The 17,969-nt window shown below is 41.7% G+C and overlaps 1 protein-coding gene across 1 annotated transcript in view; it reads right to left on the bottom strand.

Moving 5' to 3' along the window:
* The window catches only part of sema3c (sema domain, immunoglobulin domain (Ig), short basic domain, secreted, (semaphorin) 3C), a 51,879-nt gene extending 38,929 nt beyond the window's left edge, over positions 1–12,950 (bottom strand). Inside the window, exons 1-2 of the mRNA XM_042511205.2 lie at positions 12,797–12,950; positions 8,096–8,272 (exon numbers count right to left, since the gene is read on the bottom strand). Of these exons, the coding sequence (XP_042367139.2) occupies positions 8,096–8,225 (130 nt within the window). The 5' untranslated portion in view covers positions 8,226–8,272; positions 12,797–12,950. The remainder of the gene's footprint in view (positions 1–8,095; positions 8,273–12,796) is intronic.
* Between the last annotated feature and the right edge of the window lie 5,019 nt (positions 12,951–17,969).

Here is a 17,969-nt window from a genome sequence, read left to right as displayed (position 1 = left end):
GCCAAAGCAGACGGCGCATCTAAATATGACATGAGTGTATTTTCTCTCTCTGCTAAGTGTGTGTGTTTGCGCAGAGTGATGTTATCCAGCACCTATGTCAACTGCTGGTTTCGCTGCATGGCTGACCTGCTACAGTGTTGGCTAATATTCCCTGTAGGAGCCGAAACTTGAGATGACAACCTGTCCATCATGCTGCCCCCGCCGGCTAGTTTGCGTTCCCTCTGCTCCAATTAGCACCTGGCCTCCTCTTCACATGTCACCGGCGGTCGCTCCTTCGCACAGAACCAACCAGCCACCAACTGTGACCTCTCACCTGCCCGCACTGGGAGCCTCTAGTTACTGCTCACCTCAAGCGGACAGTAAATCTCTGTGATTTTACTGTCTGGGAGGCTCTCGCTGAGACTCTCGGAGTGAGGGGAGACTTGCAGGAGATACGGGTCACAGGATTCTCTGAGCTGATGTGTTTACTAGTCGTGGAGGATGGCCAAAAGACAAAAAGTTCAACCAGGCGGGACTCCTGCCTCTGCCGTCTTCAAGGCTGAAACTGTGTCAGGTTAAAAAAGCCATATTTTCTCAGTGACACAATGTCGCTGTAGTCGAAAGGTTGTTTCTGTGGTGCTGAGTGAAGGTAGAGATTTGCTGTGAGGGCTACAATGATAAATGCACCTGTTGATTTTTTTTTTTTTTTTTTCAGTAGGCTGTAGACTCCAGGAAAAGGTTGTTCCAGGTGCTTAAAGAAGAAATCCATTCAAGTCATACAATATTTCCGATAATGGAGAAAGGATCTGTCCTAAACCTTAATCCAGAGGTTGTGAATGGCTTTTTCCCTATAAAATGTTAAGCACAGCTCTGCTGATCCAATATGAGAGCAATTATTGAACATTTCAATTGCCTAAGTGTACAAATACAACTCACAACAAAACAAGACTAGGTTAAAACCTAGCATATGGCGTGACCCTGTACAGGGGTTCACAACCTTTTTCCTTCAGGGACTTCTATACTATCATTAAACTAATGACATATTTTAGGGAAATTCCATATTATATTAAATTCATAACAAACTAATGCACTGAGCAATTAAACCAAATCCCTAACTGCAGGAAGTTTGTATTAGATTAGCAATTATGATGAATTTTGCACAGATTATTTCCGATTAATGTTGTATCAGAGATTACTTTTCCTTATATTTGTTATATATTTGTTACTTCTTATTTGTTATAGGATTCTATCTACCTAAAATCATACAGTTTTTAAAGGCTTCTATTTGATAAATTCCTTTTGCCTGGACGTCTTTTCTATGACAGGACAAGGCTGTTTAGCAGAGTGAAAGCTCTGTGAATACAGCTTGTGTTCAGGTCTTCATTGTGCCCATGAGATTAAAAAAAAAATATATATATATATATATATATATATATATATATATATATATATATATATATATATATATATATCTTGAACATTAATCTAAACTACAGCCCTAACAGCCCTTAAAATAAAGAAGACCTCATGACCCCCTGGGAAATGCAGTGTTCTGGTCCAGATCAAAATTCATGTAGCCTAAATACATGTTAAAATGGAGAACAATACACATAACGTTAGACACAGTCACACAGCGGAGGGGAGCTGCTTTCTCTTGAGCTGTACTGCTGATCATTTAACACATCCTCCCTCTGTAGCTCTGCCTGTGACCGCTATCAGAGCCAAGCTCTGTTGATACCGACAGTTTGTGAATCGTCTTATCGTCGCTAAATACCAAATGGAGAATTCTGACATTGTGGCGCCACCTGGTCCAACACCATACCACATAATATTCACTTAGTTTCAATTAGTGTCCGATTTTCCTCTTCTCTTTATAATGGCAGCGCCACCCATTCTGATATTGTAAGACATATTAGTTAATAACATATAAATAAATGCAAGGCTCATGTCTTACAGACACGACTGTTCCTAAAACAAAATGATGAGCTGATTCTCTCTCTCTCCTCCGTCCAAAACTGACATACCAGCTGTGGATGGCTTGTTAGCTGTCTAGCTTGCTATTTCCACCATAGTGCCATGTTTCACTGGTTACACAGAGTGAGGAATAACTTCACAGTAATACAGACTGTCACAGCGTCTGTCCGCGCCTATTTATTTTGGAAGAAAGAATAGCCAATAGAGAAACAGCAACGTCACGCCATCAGTCACACTGACCAACAGTGCAAACTCTATCTCTCAGTCATGGAGTTAAGTATTTATATGGCTGGCCCTGCATGCTGCAGTCCAAAAAGGAGTATAAACAAGCTTGCATAAATAGTTCTATAAGAATAGGTAATTGATTTGAGATTCCTCCGACCCGAAGATTTTCCAGCTGACCTTGGCTATCCTTGTCTTTGTTTGTATTGATGGCTATTGATTAGCTTTCAACATGTTTGGAGGAAGAATAATAAAACATTCAACAGGGCTAGCAAGGTCAGACGCAGGAATGGCTAAACATGGAGAGACGGGCAGAGAAAGACAGGCTGACAGAGGAGCTGTCAAACATCTCACACGCCATCAGCCCCAAGGCGGTGCAAGCTGGAGCTCAACACACTCCTGCAGAAACTGTCCACGCTGCAACTCAGGCAATTAGATGGACATCTTAGGACATGAGTCTGGGGGAAATGCGCACACAAAGAAATGGCTGTCTTCATACAAGTATTCAGGCTCAGAGAGCACACACATGCTCCGATAACCTATAGCTATTTGTAGCATGTCTCTGTATGCCCTTGTCGACAGATATGACAGGCTTACGCTTTGCCCCGCCAGGAATTCTCTGTAATCACAGAGCATCACTGATTTTACTTCACAGGCTTTATTATGCTCACCACAGCAAGGTGGAGATGCTAATGTGCAGGTCTAATGTAAAACAGAGACAGGAAGCTGTCCAGCATTAGAAAAGAACTAACCTTCAGGCACAGACAGAGACATCCTGGCCTGCTTCTGGCTACTTGTCAGAACTGACCTCTGACATTTGACTTTTGATCCCAAAAGTCTACACATGCCGATAGACACAGAAGCCTGGTGTCTGTGTCGCTGCATGATCATGATGTTCAGGCTGTTTAAAGACATTTTCATAAAATCTTTAAATGCTATATATAACGGAACTAGATGGTATGAGAAGATCAGCCACATCAGTGCCAACTAGCTTCATTACATTTAAGACATCTATATGGTCGATACTTTCAACACTTGGCAACTCACACAAAAACAATCTAGACTGATAAAAAAAACAAAACACTACAAGTAAGAGTTAAACTATTGGGTTTTTAATTTTGGGGTAAACTATCCCTTGAAATTGAGCACATTACCTTACAAGAGGTTAATGTAACACCATTTAAAGTTACCCTAGTAGATCTTCTCTAGAAGGATTTCAGAAAAGTAATGTACACAAAGCTGTACCAATTGATGAAAGCCTTAAAATAGTCCTGGTTTGTTTGGGCTTCCAAGTATTTGAAGCATCCAAAATATCTTGTAGATTTCCTTTCATAACTTGCAAAGCTGGAAAGCCACATTGTTTTCACAATGATTCAGGAAAAAGGTTTTACCACTGAAATGCAATAAAGTCTAAGGAATGCACATCCCGGCACTTACCACGGACAAACATGCACGCTTTCTCCCAACAGATCGACGCTTCTGCAAGCCCTCACTGCCAAGTAAACGCGCTTGTCAGGCTGACATCCACCTATATGAGCTGTATGATTGCTATATGAATAATGGGGGGTGAGTGGAGGTAGCAATGAGGCATGATAAAAGAGAGGAGTAATCTATGGAGGCGGAGGGATCCGGTGTTTCGCTCCCTGATGCCTGGTTCCTGATCTCCACGCCTGGTTCTGTTCAGGCCGTGAATGGAGCCCATGTGGCTCATAAGCAGTGTGAGGGAGCGCTCATTAAACTACAGACATCGTCTTAATCAATCTCTCCGATGTCTCAGCCAGGCTCTCAGCCAACATGTGTGTAAAATCCACATCATCCACACGAAAGCATGCACAGGCCCACTCACTTTCAAATAAACATCCTCATGGTTTGACCTACGTAGTGTATGTGTTTCTAAGTTAATACTGTATTGAACGCTGGAGTTTTGCCAGAACAGGGTGAGACTGCTGATGAGGTTAAATGATCCTGATCATAAACACAGACCACTGCCCCAACTGCCAACTGAAGAAATAAATGAGGCTGAATTTTTGATCCCGCCATTCCTGGAATGGCATTTTGGCAATAGCGTAGGCCAACCTCTGATACAGTAGCAGAACCATTGAGCAACTTATTAAACATGCTGTGTTTCTCAGTGTCAGACTGTTGTTGGCAATACTCTTCTCAACTTCTAAAACAGTACACTTAACTTCCTGGATGTAGTGTTTTACTGCAAATTCTGCATCATTTGAAATATCCACTGTCCAAGGGCTGCTCTACAATACCTAAAATCAATAGCAGATGTGCTGACTCACAATCAGTATTTTGTAGCTCGAATATTATAAATACTAATGTAAAGAAGAGTTTTGGTACCGATGTAAGACAAATCATTTTCTAACATTTGAGGAAAGCAAGCATGTGTTTCTACAAAACCCTAAGCCAAATATCAAATATTAGGAGTGTAACAGTACAAAAAACTCCCTACATGATATTACATACAGGCGAGCGTTAATGTCAATTTTCGGCAAGGAGAGACAGTAGAACACAGCTATACAAGCAAAATAAAATATCATGGCAGATTTCGTCATCAGTCCAATGACAGAATCAAGACTTTTTTTTAAATCAAGTTATAGCTAATTTAGATATATTGTTACATCCCTAACAAATATTATCTTAACACAAGAAGCTGTACAAGACCTTTGCCAAAATCAGTTCAGTTAATATCTGGCCAAATACAAGACTACAAATCTGGCATAAATGTGAGAACAGCTTTCAGTAGCTACAGTTTAACAGACCAGGTTCTGGTGCCAACGGGCAACGTTTAATCAACTAGTCGATTAATCACACACATCCCAACACGTGTTGTGTTTGAACTAATCCAAATAATCTCACATAGAATTTCGAACTGATCAAAGTACCAATTTTAATTTTGGTGTGATATGAATAATGATATCAGTCTACCCTTTCAAAAATGCTTCCTCAGATGTGGATAGTAAGGTACTTCTGAAAAGAAACTTCGAAACAAAATCCGCTGCAAGTTTTTTTTTTACATTTCTGTGCACAGTTCCCGTTAAACTTTCTCTTTTGCATTTAAGCCTCATTCTGACAGCAAATATAAGAAAAAGTGCCATGAAACAGGCCAAAATAAACACTGAGAGGACCAGAGATATTTAAATGTAGAGGAGTAATTACTGCATCTTTTATCACCCTGGGTATCCCTAAATAGTTCTGCTGTATAGAAGGGGGCCTGTGTTTATTATCTGAGGCACGGAAGAGAAAGGCACCGCTGGAGGTTTTATTATTTGGGTTAGCTGCATTTTTCACTGTTTATTATGCGGTTTTAATTGTGGTCTGGCTGTGTTCGCCTGAGGAACACGAGAGTAAGCAGAGTGAGGGAGAGAGGAATGTCAGAGACAGCAACTTCTCTGCAGGACGCAAGGCTGCGCCGGGAGTCCCGTGAACCTGCCTTACCCCTGGATTGGATTTCAGCAGTGACACGAGGAGGAAAAAGGGGGGGGATATTCAAGCATCCAGATCCATGCACAACCTGAACGTCTCACTCACTGGTTTATTTTCTTGATGTAGTTAGTTCCAGCTTTTAATAATTAACAGGTCTTCACATGTGGGAGAATCCAGACTAAAAGACTAACCTTTTGGCCACCCAGCAGGTGCCAAACCACCTGCGCCTCCGTCCCCTCTGAGACTCTTCCAGCCTTCTATGACTCCTCATTCATCTTTCTGGCTGATTTGGAAGGAGCCCAAACTCCTTACATTCTTCCCTTCATTAAGGCTTCCAGTGTTTATGGGAGAAATGAGCCTCCACCTTGGGTCCTAACAGTCTCGCTACATCTGGTGCTCACCCCAGCCGCACTTTCCCCTGCGGCCAAGAGGGAATCATAGCCTCATCCTCCCTAGTTCAGAATTATTTCTCACTCAAAAAAAGGTGCATCCACTCACAGCACCCTGGTGTTTTTAGCTCAATCAAAGCTGGAATGTAAATTCACACCTTAAAGTTAGCTGCTTAGCTTTGAACAAACATCCTCCTATTTATCATAACTGCATCTCAATGTGTCCCAGGGTCATAATTGTACAACCAAGCACACCACTTCTTGTTTTCGTGCAGATAAACACTCATTAAGAATAAAATCAAAAGCCTCTTGGGGAATTAGTGCACTACAAAGTCAAACTGTCCATTTATGGTCCTCCCCGCGGCGGACACAACTACAGTGACGAACACAAATCAAATCTAATCCGCTCTGAAAAGAGTGTTTCCAGGATTACAGGGATTGGCTCTTTTTTAGCATGTACACTTCTGACCTTTTGAGCTGGCTGTTTGGAAACACTGGAAGTGTGTGTGAATGATGTGACTTGAGTGGTCAGAACCAAAGATAGTGATGTTTCCTTCCCAGAACCAGTCACAAGTAGAAAATGTTGGCATTGTACCTTTCAGCAAACCACAGATATGATACATTTGCACATTTAGTACATATATCAACATTTCTAAAGCGATGTAGTGTATCAGCTGACATTGTCATCTGGGGCTGGAGGGGATGGTGGATGGCGTGACACCTGAGCAAGACACCTGGCAAGTCACCTAATAATTGCTGCATTTCTATTGGCTTTTTAGCCCAGGTGGTGTTTTTTATTGACCCCTGTTTTTCAACAAGTCATTGCTGTGTTTCCAGCTGCTTTTTAGACACCAAATGTGAGTATTTTTAAAGACTCTTTGCTCTTTTTCCAGCATGTTTTCAGCCTCCAAATGTGGGTGTTTTTAACGACCCATTACTATTTTCCAGCTGGAATAGCATTTACCAAGACACCTGTGTATTATAATTCAAAACATGACTTTTCCTAACCATAATCAAGTGTTTATTTGTGCCTAAACCTAAGCACACCTTAACCACAGCATTGTTTAAACATAATGTTTTAACATATAAGCTATGTAACAGCATCCAAATGCAACTTATCTGTGGTTTGCCCAATTGTACATCAACTTTTTTTTTCCTGGCAGTTTTGTTGTTTTTCCCCTATTATTCAGTCACTGTGGGTTTTTGTTTTTAAACTTGACTGCCATATTTAATGGCTAAGACAATCTGCAGAGCAGAAACAGAAACAATCAAAGAAACCAGAAAGCACAAAGGGGAAAGAAGGACAGAGGAGGAATGAAAGTGAAAAAAACCTGAAAGAATGAGACCAAATTTGGAAAAGGCATGGTACAAGACTTAAGTCTGAGAGGAAGAAAACAAAACTACACCTGCTTTAGCCTCAAATTCAAAGGCTTTATTAACTGAGTGCAGAGACTTTGCTGACGGACAGCCTCAGCTGCTCTGTACTGCCTAATCCACAGCGAGAGGTAGTGAAAGGTGATCAAACGTCTCCCTCAGCCCCTGCACACTATCCAGCCACAGTGAAAAGGTTACTGCACCGCTCATGGCTCAGGGGCATGAGTGATCGGCCGGCTCATCTACACCAACTCATGCAAGCACTCACACACGCAAACCTGTCTGCCCCGACTGTACACTCTCATTTCAAGTGAGTATCAAAAATTAATAAAAATAATCTCTGTCTAAGAAATTAAATAAAACAAGAGAATCAAAACCAGAGGCAACAACAGCACAGACAGCCCTGCAGCACAGAGGGGTGTGATTAAAGTTTAACTAGGAACAGATTCATGGTCGGTCTGACAAGACTGCCACCTCCTGCAGAGGTCTGACTTTTTGCCGGACAACAGAGTCATCTGATTCAAAACAACTCAAGAGCTGCAAAGTCTAGGTAAGCCGTATAATATAGCCCCAAGCTATAGTTTGATTATCAACCATTTGTTCAGCATTAGCGGCCTAACACACATGGCAACATTGCAACCTCATTACATCTGCAGAGAAACACAACAAGATCCAAGTTGCTGGTTTAAATTCAGGGGTGCAGGCTTGTTATTTCTTCTTACCTTCAAAGGAGAGGAAGACTCTTGGCAGCGGCTGTGGGAGGCTGCAGACCCCCGTGGAGACAAGAGAGATAGCCAGGAGCGCCATAGCTAACACCAGAGGTGGCCTGGCCAACCCCTCTGGCCTGCCCATGACTGCACCGCTCAGGAACCCCGACCAGTCAGCACTGCCTGTTGGAGCTGTTTGAAAGAGAAAATGAAAGGATTTTGAGTTTTCTTTAATTTTGGAGAATAAGCAACATAATTAACCCTAAATCACATGTCTCCTATCATAAAATCCTGTGGTTATGCTCGTTTTCTTTCACACCACAAACGAACCACTCCAGGGTTCGATTTGAATTGAGCCGAGAACACCCCTTCTCTGCAATTTTGGCTCTTGTTTTGTTCTGCATTAGACATTGCCGTGTTTACACACGCCCGAATGAACCGGGCCAAGGAGGGAAACACTTTCTGTTTCGAAACAGCTGCTCCAAATGATCCAGGTCCAGTTGAAAGCACCCTTAGCTATCACTGCTAAACCTAACTAGCTACCAAAGATACTCTATAACAGAGGATGCCTCATTACAAGCTGGGCCAATGATACAAAATGGTATTCACTTCCGTCTCTCTCCTGTGTATCTCCACCTCGTTTGGAAGTATTTTGTGAATGAATGAAATATGATTTAAGACAAGAAAACACTATACACAGTTCAAATTTATTGTTCGTTCCACATATTGTTGCTTGTTTTTTTCTGCTAGCTTTATTTCTGACATCAGCTATTGCCAAACAACTTTTTTTGATGGACTTAATGTTACACCAAAAAATTTAAATAAATAAATTTAAAGTACGTAACACATTCAAATTATTAAAGATATTCAGTGACAGCATAAAAGTTTTACAAGCTTTCCTCTCAGTAAATTTTCATCTGCAAATCAAAAATCTGTGCTTACCAGGATGCAGTAACACAATGTCTCTAATAATATTTACTTAATTTAAATACATTATTATCTGTTGATATAAGGGTAATAAATTTTGCAAGAGAACAGGAACAACATGCAGAATACACATGTATGATATTCAAAGTTAAATCATCAGTCTGACAAGTCCAGATACACCAAGTGACAAAGTGAAGCGCAGCCCAAACTACACTGAATGAAGACACAGATGAGAGCATGTCAGTTAAATCCCTTCACTTACTATATCCTTGCAGATGTACTCTTAAATATGGATGAGTTAAATCTGCACAAAAGAGCTGCCAGAGAAATGCTCCCCTCAGCCTCCTCTAACAGGACAAGAGCAGCTCAATTATTGATAGAGGCAGGTACTGTACTGCCTGCGGGACACTCATTCCTGCAATGCAAAACTCCACTGCCGGGGAAAGACTCGGCCATTTTAACCACCAAAACTGGCTGTTACACTACCTGGGCGCACAAAATACACATCGCATTAGATAAAGAGAACGTCCCTTTTACATGCAAAAAGAAAACACGAGGGCGGAGGGGGGGTGGATCTCTGCTCTCATGGCTTATAGATGTGCACTGAAAAATTGATGGCCAGGAGATAGAAAAGCTGGCTATGAAAATTTCAGTTTGGCGTGTAGTGTACAAATAGGTTGAGATATGGGTGTGTATGGTGGAGTGAAGCGTGACTGATATGTAGCGGAGGAGGAATGCTACAGTTCAGGTGCATGAGGACAACAGATGGAAAACTGCAGAGGAATGAGATCTATTCGGCTGCATTGGAGAGACATAAAAATGCTTATCCAGGGGGCCCCGGCCCCGGCCGCAGCACTGCAGCCCCTCTCCTGCTGCGTCATCCACACACACCCTACCCCAGAGCCTGCTTCAGCTCCGGCATCTGAGACACCCATAACTTAACCTCCAGGTGCATGGTTCTAACCCTAAACCTGAGGTTCAGCCATGGTCCTGCTCTGATTTCTGTCTCCATTCATTAAGGGCAAATTCACACAAATCACAAAATAAAGCCCCTCTTACCTAGCCATGCAAACAGTTTTGGCTTCACCCCAGTACAATGTAGGTTAATGGACTTGGCAGTGTTTTTAAGCCATTACAAATAAGTGAAAGTGAAAAATCTTAATATGCAAATTCACACACAAGAAAGTCAAATATCAAGAATGTTGAGAGTAAAAATGCCACGTTCCTTTCAGAGCTGCGTTAATGTCTGAAGCAAAGTTTTTTGACTGCATAATAAAATTTTCAAGGTATGCGGCCATGCAAGACCCTCAGGACTCAGGACCTAATCAGGTCAAAACTTGAGACTCAGTGTTTTTGCTTTCAAGTCTCACAGCAGCCAATTCATAGTTGGGTCCTCCTTTTTGTGATTTAAGTCAATGTTTTAAGTTAGAGCTTTCAGAATAACTTCTTTGGAGTAAAGTAGTTTCAACCCATGTCCTGTGTGAAACCAAATGTCACCCCTGATTTGACGTAACATTACACAAGTTATGTACAGTCCTTGTGCACTGTTGTCACTCAGTTGCTGTTCCGTTACGTAACATGTCTTACCCAAAACATGATCTTTTTTCTAAACACAACCACATAGTTTTGTTGCTCAACCCTAACATTGAGCATTTCACAACATTAACCACATGTTACAATGTGTTTTAGCTGTGCACCACATAGATACACTACAGGATGCCTTGTGCATCACTATAGATGCCAAAGAGTGACGAAGCGTCTATACTATTTGATAACCTGGCAATGAGAATAGGTTGGGAAAAGTGTTTGTTTGAATGCTGTGAAATCCACAAAAAAAAATTCAATCTGTATTTGGGTGCGGGCAGAAATGCTAGACAAGGCTGTGCTAAAACTTGGACAAAAAATCCCTAAAATAGAAATAAAAACCCCACTAAGTATTCTGCAAATTGTGTCAGTACTGACAATCCACATGCCATGATTAACGTCCTATGGCATCGTCCAGCACCAACAAGAGTAGTTTGTCTTTTATGCTGCGAGTCAGAAAGTGACGGAGCTCAGGGAGTTTGCCCCTCGTCACAGACCACTCAACACTTGCTTTTATTAGCCTTAACCACATTGTTTCCAAAATTTTAGCCAAATGTTTCTGTTGTTTAAATTTAACCCTACAACCCTAATTTATCGCCATGATCTTTCCTCGACCTGAACCACGCTGTAGTTCCCATGAGCAGAATTTGAAAAAGTTAATCATTTTCAAAAACACTGGAGACAAAAATGTTGTCATTAAATCATCTAATACTGGCAGTCTTGTCTGGCGTTGGGTTGAGTTACCACTAAGTGAGACTAATTATTTTCTTGTTATTTAAGTGAATCGACCCTTTAAACGGTTGAACACCACCCCTCCCTGCATGCCTAGAGAGAAGGGTGATCTCCCGGGGGAGCGGCTCTGGCGTGGAAACATTGCTCTCACAGCTGCTAAACTCATCGTCAAGGGACTCCTGAGCGTCCTATGACATCCCCACCAGCTCAGGTTTAGACACTTCCTTTGCCTCATCCTTTGATGACACCACACTTAGGCATGAATGAGTTCACTGCGTGGCTTCCTCGCACTTGTGGAGCACTGTAACGCTCGCCTGGATTAAAGGGTCTCCCAATAAAAAGGTGCATTACTGTTTGTTGCCGTTAACGAGATTAATTCAATTAATTATGCTGGGCTCTTTAGAGTCCAGAAATTTCAGTGCTGAGTGAGCCAGGAATCTCTGCGACGGCAATTAAACGTCTCCACAAAAGGAGGTCAGCCTCAGTGAGAGGAGAGTTATATTTCCAGTGGGGTGTGATGATAATTGTGTTTATTGTGCATTGCTTGGCTGGAAGCCTAATGAATTTTCCATCTCACCATTTCACTGCTCAAAAACTAATATTGATGAAAGCAGAAAACTGCAGAGCTGTACAAGCAAATACTCTATATTTTTTCCATCTTTCCAAACTGAGTCTGTGATTGTTTGGCTCCCATCTGGTCCCGTTAATGCTTTAAACACATGAACAATGTTTAAGTACCAGAAATTGAGGCATGAAGTCCTCCCATCTGGGTTTACGTTTGATGGATTTAATTATTTAGTGTTTTGGGTCTAATCTTTCCTTGAGTGGAGAACAAGAATTAAAATTAAAATGGTAAACAACTTGCAAAGTGCTCCGTCTGTCCCGGCTCTAACAGGACGGTGTGCGCTCATACCACACCCTGTCATTCAGTTGTCAGCGGCTCTGTTACAACCACACGCTCCTGCACACACATGACTAGCAGGCACAGCTAAAATGTGGGCATTTCAAATGTTTAAACTTTAAGGGCTTTTTAATGGAAAAAGAAAACTTAATCAGATCTTCGTGGTGTAATAAAGTTCTACAAAAATCTAACCAAATAACCTTTAAAAAACATGTGTCCGGCAGCTTCAGGGTAACACAGCAACTGCAACAAAGCCATGACTCACTCTGGAAATTTATCGAAAATAGACAGTACACCCAAAGCATGTGAGGGAAATAAAGCATGTGACAGTCGCCTGATGTCATATTACACACCATTTTAAAAATGAACCGCTAGTTAAAATTAATTTTGCAGACTCCACATTGAGTTTACTTCCAGTTATTCTCCCTGCTGGGACTCTGCACCTGTTAGCCTCATGCTCAGCACCTCCTCTCTGCATCCATTGTGTGATCTGCCTCCCTACTGTATGTTGCAGTACAGCAGGTAGACTCTACCTATAGAGATCCAGGATCAGCCCCTGGTTCAGTACTCACCTTTCAGGAGTTTTGTCCGGTCCCACTTGAACGAACCAGATCTCCCTTAAAAACACCTTGTTTCCAGTTTCCAACAGTGACACCAAAGAGGAAAATTTGCTGCTATTCCATCTAAGTGCTCACAGAGCAGGCTTGACTGAGAGAGCACAGGAGAGAGGAGAGAGGGAGGAGAGCGAAAAGACAGAGAGGGCTGGTGTCCTATTACACACTCTCCACTGAAGTCCCCCTCCCCCTTCTCCTCCTCCTCACCCCTCCCTTCCACGATCTTCCCCCTTTCCTCCCTCTGTTAACTAGACAGCAAACTTTAACATACAGCTCAACACAGAAAGGTAGAGGATGAGTACCTCACACAGAGAGAGAGTGAATGTCTGAAAAGGTCACACATTCAGGACTGAAGCTGCTTTTAGTCCGTGGATGTTCACATAGACTTTACAAAAAAATATTCGCCCTCCATGAGGTGAATTACAACAGACATTTTCCATTCGTTTCTATTTTCATCTGCATATTAAGTGTAATCAGTGTTTCCATAATCATGAATCAGCTTGTGAGTTTGCTGGAACTATTTTAACAACCAGGCTACACCAGAGTATGAGAGAAAATTCAGATATGGAGTTTCAGTTAGCCTACAAGCTAACAGACAACATAAATAAATACATCTGCTGACTGCTGATTTTTGACCCTTCAACCTCAAAGTCCATCCAAAACTATAACTCGTCTGGTCCACTACCAACTTGATGTCCTAGTCCTCACATAAAACAGCAAAATAAAGCATGTTCTACGTGTTAATCGGTGGTGAAAAACTTATTTGGATTCCAACCTATGCAGACTTCTTGTCGTTTCTAAGCACAACGTCATCCATCCTCACTTGTCATACGGACTGAGCTGCCCTACGGCATCATAGCTGTAGTAGACAGCTTAGCCTGCACTCTAACAGAAACATATGTAATGCAAATATAAACTTTACTGCATTACTGCACATGCACATTACTGACCATGCAAAACATGGCTAAAATCGGCAGAGTTGGGCCAGTCCTTTTTCCTTTACTATGTGTTCTCTCTTAAATTGCCCTCATCATTCATGTCCTCCTTTGAGTAAACTCGCCACAGAAGTGATGAATTTCATCATCATAATAAATGGTGAAGTAAAGTAATAACACAGGACATTCTTCATCCGATGTGGTCAGCCATTAAAAAAGATGAGGTTACGCTTTTGGTGAGGAGGCACGCTCCAAGACAAACCAGGAGCACACAAACTCCGACTCATAGAGAAGAAACAGCACTTTAAATAGGCTCATTGGGGAAAGCTTGCTCAGCATGGGGATCCAAGAATGCTATGTAGCGGGTCTAAACCATGCCAAACGCTGCATCAACACAAACGCTTATCCCCAGTGCACATTTGAATCTTCGACACGAGCCCAAACCAGAGGAGCCAGAAAGACTTGGATATGTCACTGACCAGCAACATGCATTTGATTGAACAATTTCCATGCTGGTCTCCAGAGAAGGAAATTATGCTCTGTTTGCATTTTCATGAATGGATGCATTTGTGTTACTGCTGTGTCACATGTCAATTCAATGCAGGTATGAGCCGGGATGTAAGGGATTTTACACTTTGAGGTGGAGTTAGTGCTTATTGCTAAAAATCACAGCTCAGGAAAGAAAAGGAAAGGGAGAGCCGGATGAAAGCGTCTGACAGGGAAAGTGAAATGGGGGAGGAAAGAGGGGATCGCTGGTGGTTGAGACAGGAGGAAATAATTACCCTTTTCCCTGACAATGGAGCCTGATTTACGCCTCACCAATTAAAGTGTCAGGATGGCCCACTAGAGCGACGCAGGTTTTTCATTGGGCCCGATCGCACACTCACCACTGGCAGTAAGGAAGAAGAATGGAAAGAGGTTGGTTAGAGTAAAAAAGAGATGAGGCGTATCCTTTACTATCCCCCCAACAGAGCTTCAGCAGTAAATTAACTTAATGAGCGCGATGAGCCACAGAGCGTAACCGGGTGACAAACCACATAGGTGTAACGTCTGACAGGGGATTATAGGGAATTTTGTCGCTTGTAGTAAGTGATCATAAATCATCGAAAAAAAAAGAGGGATTATACCCAAAATGATGATGTTAGTCTCCACAACCAGTCTGCTCACGCAACATCTGTTACACAACTCGCATATGCAATGCTCCTCTGATCTCCTGGCCATGCACACACCCTTTGAACAACCTGTCCCTTGTTAGCGCCACAGATGTTATGCATTTGTCACGCTGACGCTAAATGGCCAAGGTCAGGGGATACCCTCCCATGATGCTCGCAGCATCACATGCCCATGTAGGCACTTGGTAAGATTGCAGGATCGACTGTAGCATGCTAATACAGGATCACCACTGCTGTCATATTTTATTACTTGTCACACACGTATTTTTGGGTTTTGGTCCATGATCAGCTGAACATAGGAAATCATTTGTCTCTATAAAAGCTCAACAACCAGGGAACCTTATAAATGTATTAACAAAGGTAAGTGCTCTTTGGTTTACATGTTTCTTAGCTTTCCACTGACCTCTTTGCCCAAAATTGTTGGGAGAACCATCCCAAGCATTTGTACCTTTGGTGGGGATGCAAGTAATGATTATACTCTTTATGTGAGCGCAGTCAGGCAGGGTTGCCCAGCCCGTTCTCACTCCAAACTCATCAAATAGCACTGCTCTGTTGGTTCTTTCGGCATACAAGCATGACGGCAAAAGGCGAGTCTGGAGTTCGCTTCACGTTTTTTTGTAACCACACCTTAGCACCTTCTGCAATGACCCAGCATCATGCTAGAAGAAACAAGTTGTGCCATGTCCAGTAGCCTGACTCAGCTGAGAGTTGGCATGAATGACGCCCAAGAATTCGGCCAAATAAACTGACCCGATTGCAGCTGCTGACACTGCCCTCTCTGGGACACCAAATTTGGAAAAAAAAGCCTTGCCGATTAGCTGGTTGATGATTGCTTGATACTGATACTGATGATTATTGAAATCTCAAGGAGACAAGCAGCTTGTCATTTTCTACCCTGACGTGTGATTGAACCTCTAACTGATCAGTGTGCCGCACATATTGTCTGTGGAAATAAACCCAGATTATTCCGATCAGGGCAGCTAATCTGATTTTACATATGTTCATTCCATTTGTGCAGCCAGTGTGAACCCGTGGCTGACACTTCTGTGAGCCCGTGAAAGTGAGGAAAAACAAAAGGCAGAGACGTGAATAATGGGATTGCTAATTAGCTGCTCGGCACCAAAAGGCAGATCTGATTAATGCTAAACAAGAATAGGCAGCGCCCTTCACTTTCAACAGCTCACTAGGAGAGATTAATTGAGAGGTTTAGCCACCCCTGCAAAAAAGAGGTGAGGAATTCTGCCAGAGTCACGCTCCGTGTCAAAACAGCTTGAGAGAAAGCTCCCTGCACCTCTTTCTCAGTGTCTGAAGTCATCAGCTGGAATCCATACATTACTGTACAAGTGCAGCGCCATGTGCTGATAGAGTCTGCACCACTCTCTGCTCTGTAATGTGCAGTGACTGGGGCTGAAAAGTGAGATCAAGTGTGACTTCATGGAATCGCACAACCATCACAAAAGGTAGCTCAAACAATCAATTTTAAGCTTTGGTCTTGAATGCAACCTGGTGTAAATACATCTGAAGATTAGTATTATGAATCTCATTTTTTTTGCATTGTCTACCTGAGAGAGTTCAAGACATACTAAGTGGAAAGAGAGGTCACACTAAATACTTAAACCTGTTCTATTCAGAAATATTTGCATTTTTAATACTGGATACACATTTCCTGGTTGTGTTTTAGTGAAGAGACTACTAGGAAATAAGTATGTATCATCATCATAACCTTACTAAAATATAGTTTAAGGTGGCCTTAGACTTTTGCACAGTATTGTAGAGCTCCATCAGAGACTGGCACAGAGAAGAGGGAACATAAAAGTTGAAAAAGAGAGGACTGACAAAGCTGGTGATGAGCTACAGATCGGAAACAATTACTGAACTCATCACAGTGATTCATTTGTCCACTAATTTTTTGGTCCAATGAATCTTGTGTCTTCCAAAACACAACCAGACCCACATGTTGTCGCTCTGTTATGTATGGACCAGAACCCAGTCGATGAGGATGTAAGTGCTTTAGAGCTCTGGCTTTTACAATTTTCCAAACTTATTACACATGGTGCAATGGCTTAAACAACAGCAAAACGCAAACAAAAAAAGATTCTCCACTCTCACATAAAAGCACCTGCTCAATCAAACAGCACTTTTAACCCGCTGAAACCTGAGAATATTGGCTTGATTTCTTTCAAAAACACTGGAAGAAGACAATAAGCAATGAAAGAAAAAAAATACCCCCAAAATTGGCACAAAAAAACTAAAAAGAAAAATTAAGATAGAAAAGAGAGAAAAAGGAAATTACTTGAAAATGTTTAAAAAAACAAACAAAAAAAAAAAAAAAAACAAGGCAAACACACCTTGGAAAAAGTGCTTAAAAATATAATTCTGAACCATAATTCTAAATATGTAATTATGATTATAATAAACATATTTTCCCTAGCTTTTAAAAAAATGTATTCACTAATTTCTTGCAATTTGTTTAACATTTCTTACGAAGCTGCTCATTGCCTTTTCTCGTTTATGGTTTATGGCTCAAGGTTTAAAAGTTTAAATACTTGTGAAAGGTATCTGAAAGCAGCACAAGAAAAGTGTGTGGCTCCAGGTTTCAAAGGGTTAAATCCCTGATGGTCAAAACCACCTGCACAATGGTCACAAACCAATTAAAGCTGCCAAGTCAGTACGAGACATTAAATATTTCCCCTAAGCTTTAAAATTTATCTTGACTCTACAACATCAGGTAAGAGTTTCTCTTACAAATAAAGCAAACAAAAGGACGCACTCTTTTCCCCTCCCTCAGCTCCACTTGGTAAAGTCCCGATTGTCTGGACAATCGGGAAAAATTAACAGCACCTGGAGGAGCACATGTTCACAACCCCCCCCTAAAACAAGGCAAGCAAGGAATGACTGTGTGTAACAGCACTTTCTACCATTAAAAAACACCAATAAAATCTTCCTAACACAACTGGACTTGGAGCAGCAGGAATCTAAAATATGGGAGAAATTAACAACATTAACCCCATTTACATGTTTCCC

The sequence above is a fragment of the Plectropomus leopardus genome, chromosome 22 (genome assembly GCF_026936395.1).
Source record: "Plectropomus leopardus strain MGB_pleo_1.0 chromosome 22, ASM2693639v1, whole genome shotgun sequence".
In the NCBI taxonomy this organism is placed as follows: Eukaryota; Metazoa; Chordata; class Actinopteri; order Perciformes; family Serranidae; genus Plectropomus; species Plectropomus leopardus.
Note: the sequence above shows the minus strand (reverse complement) of the source record. Positions and strands in the feature narration are given on the sequence as shown.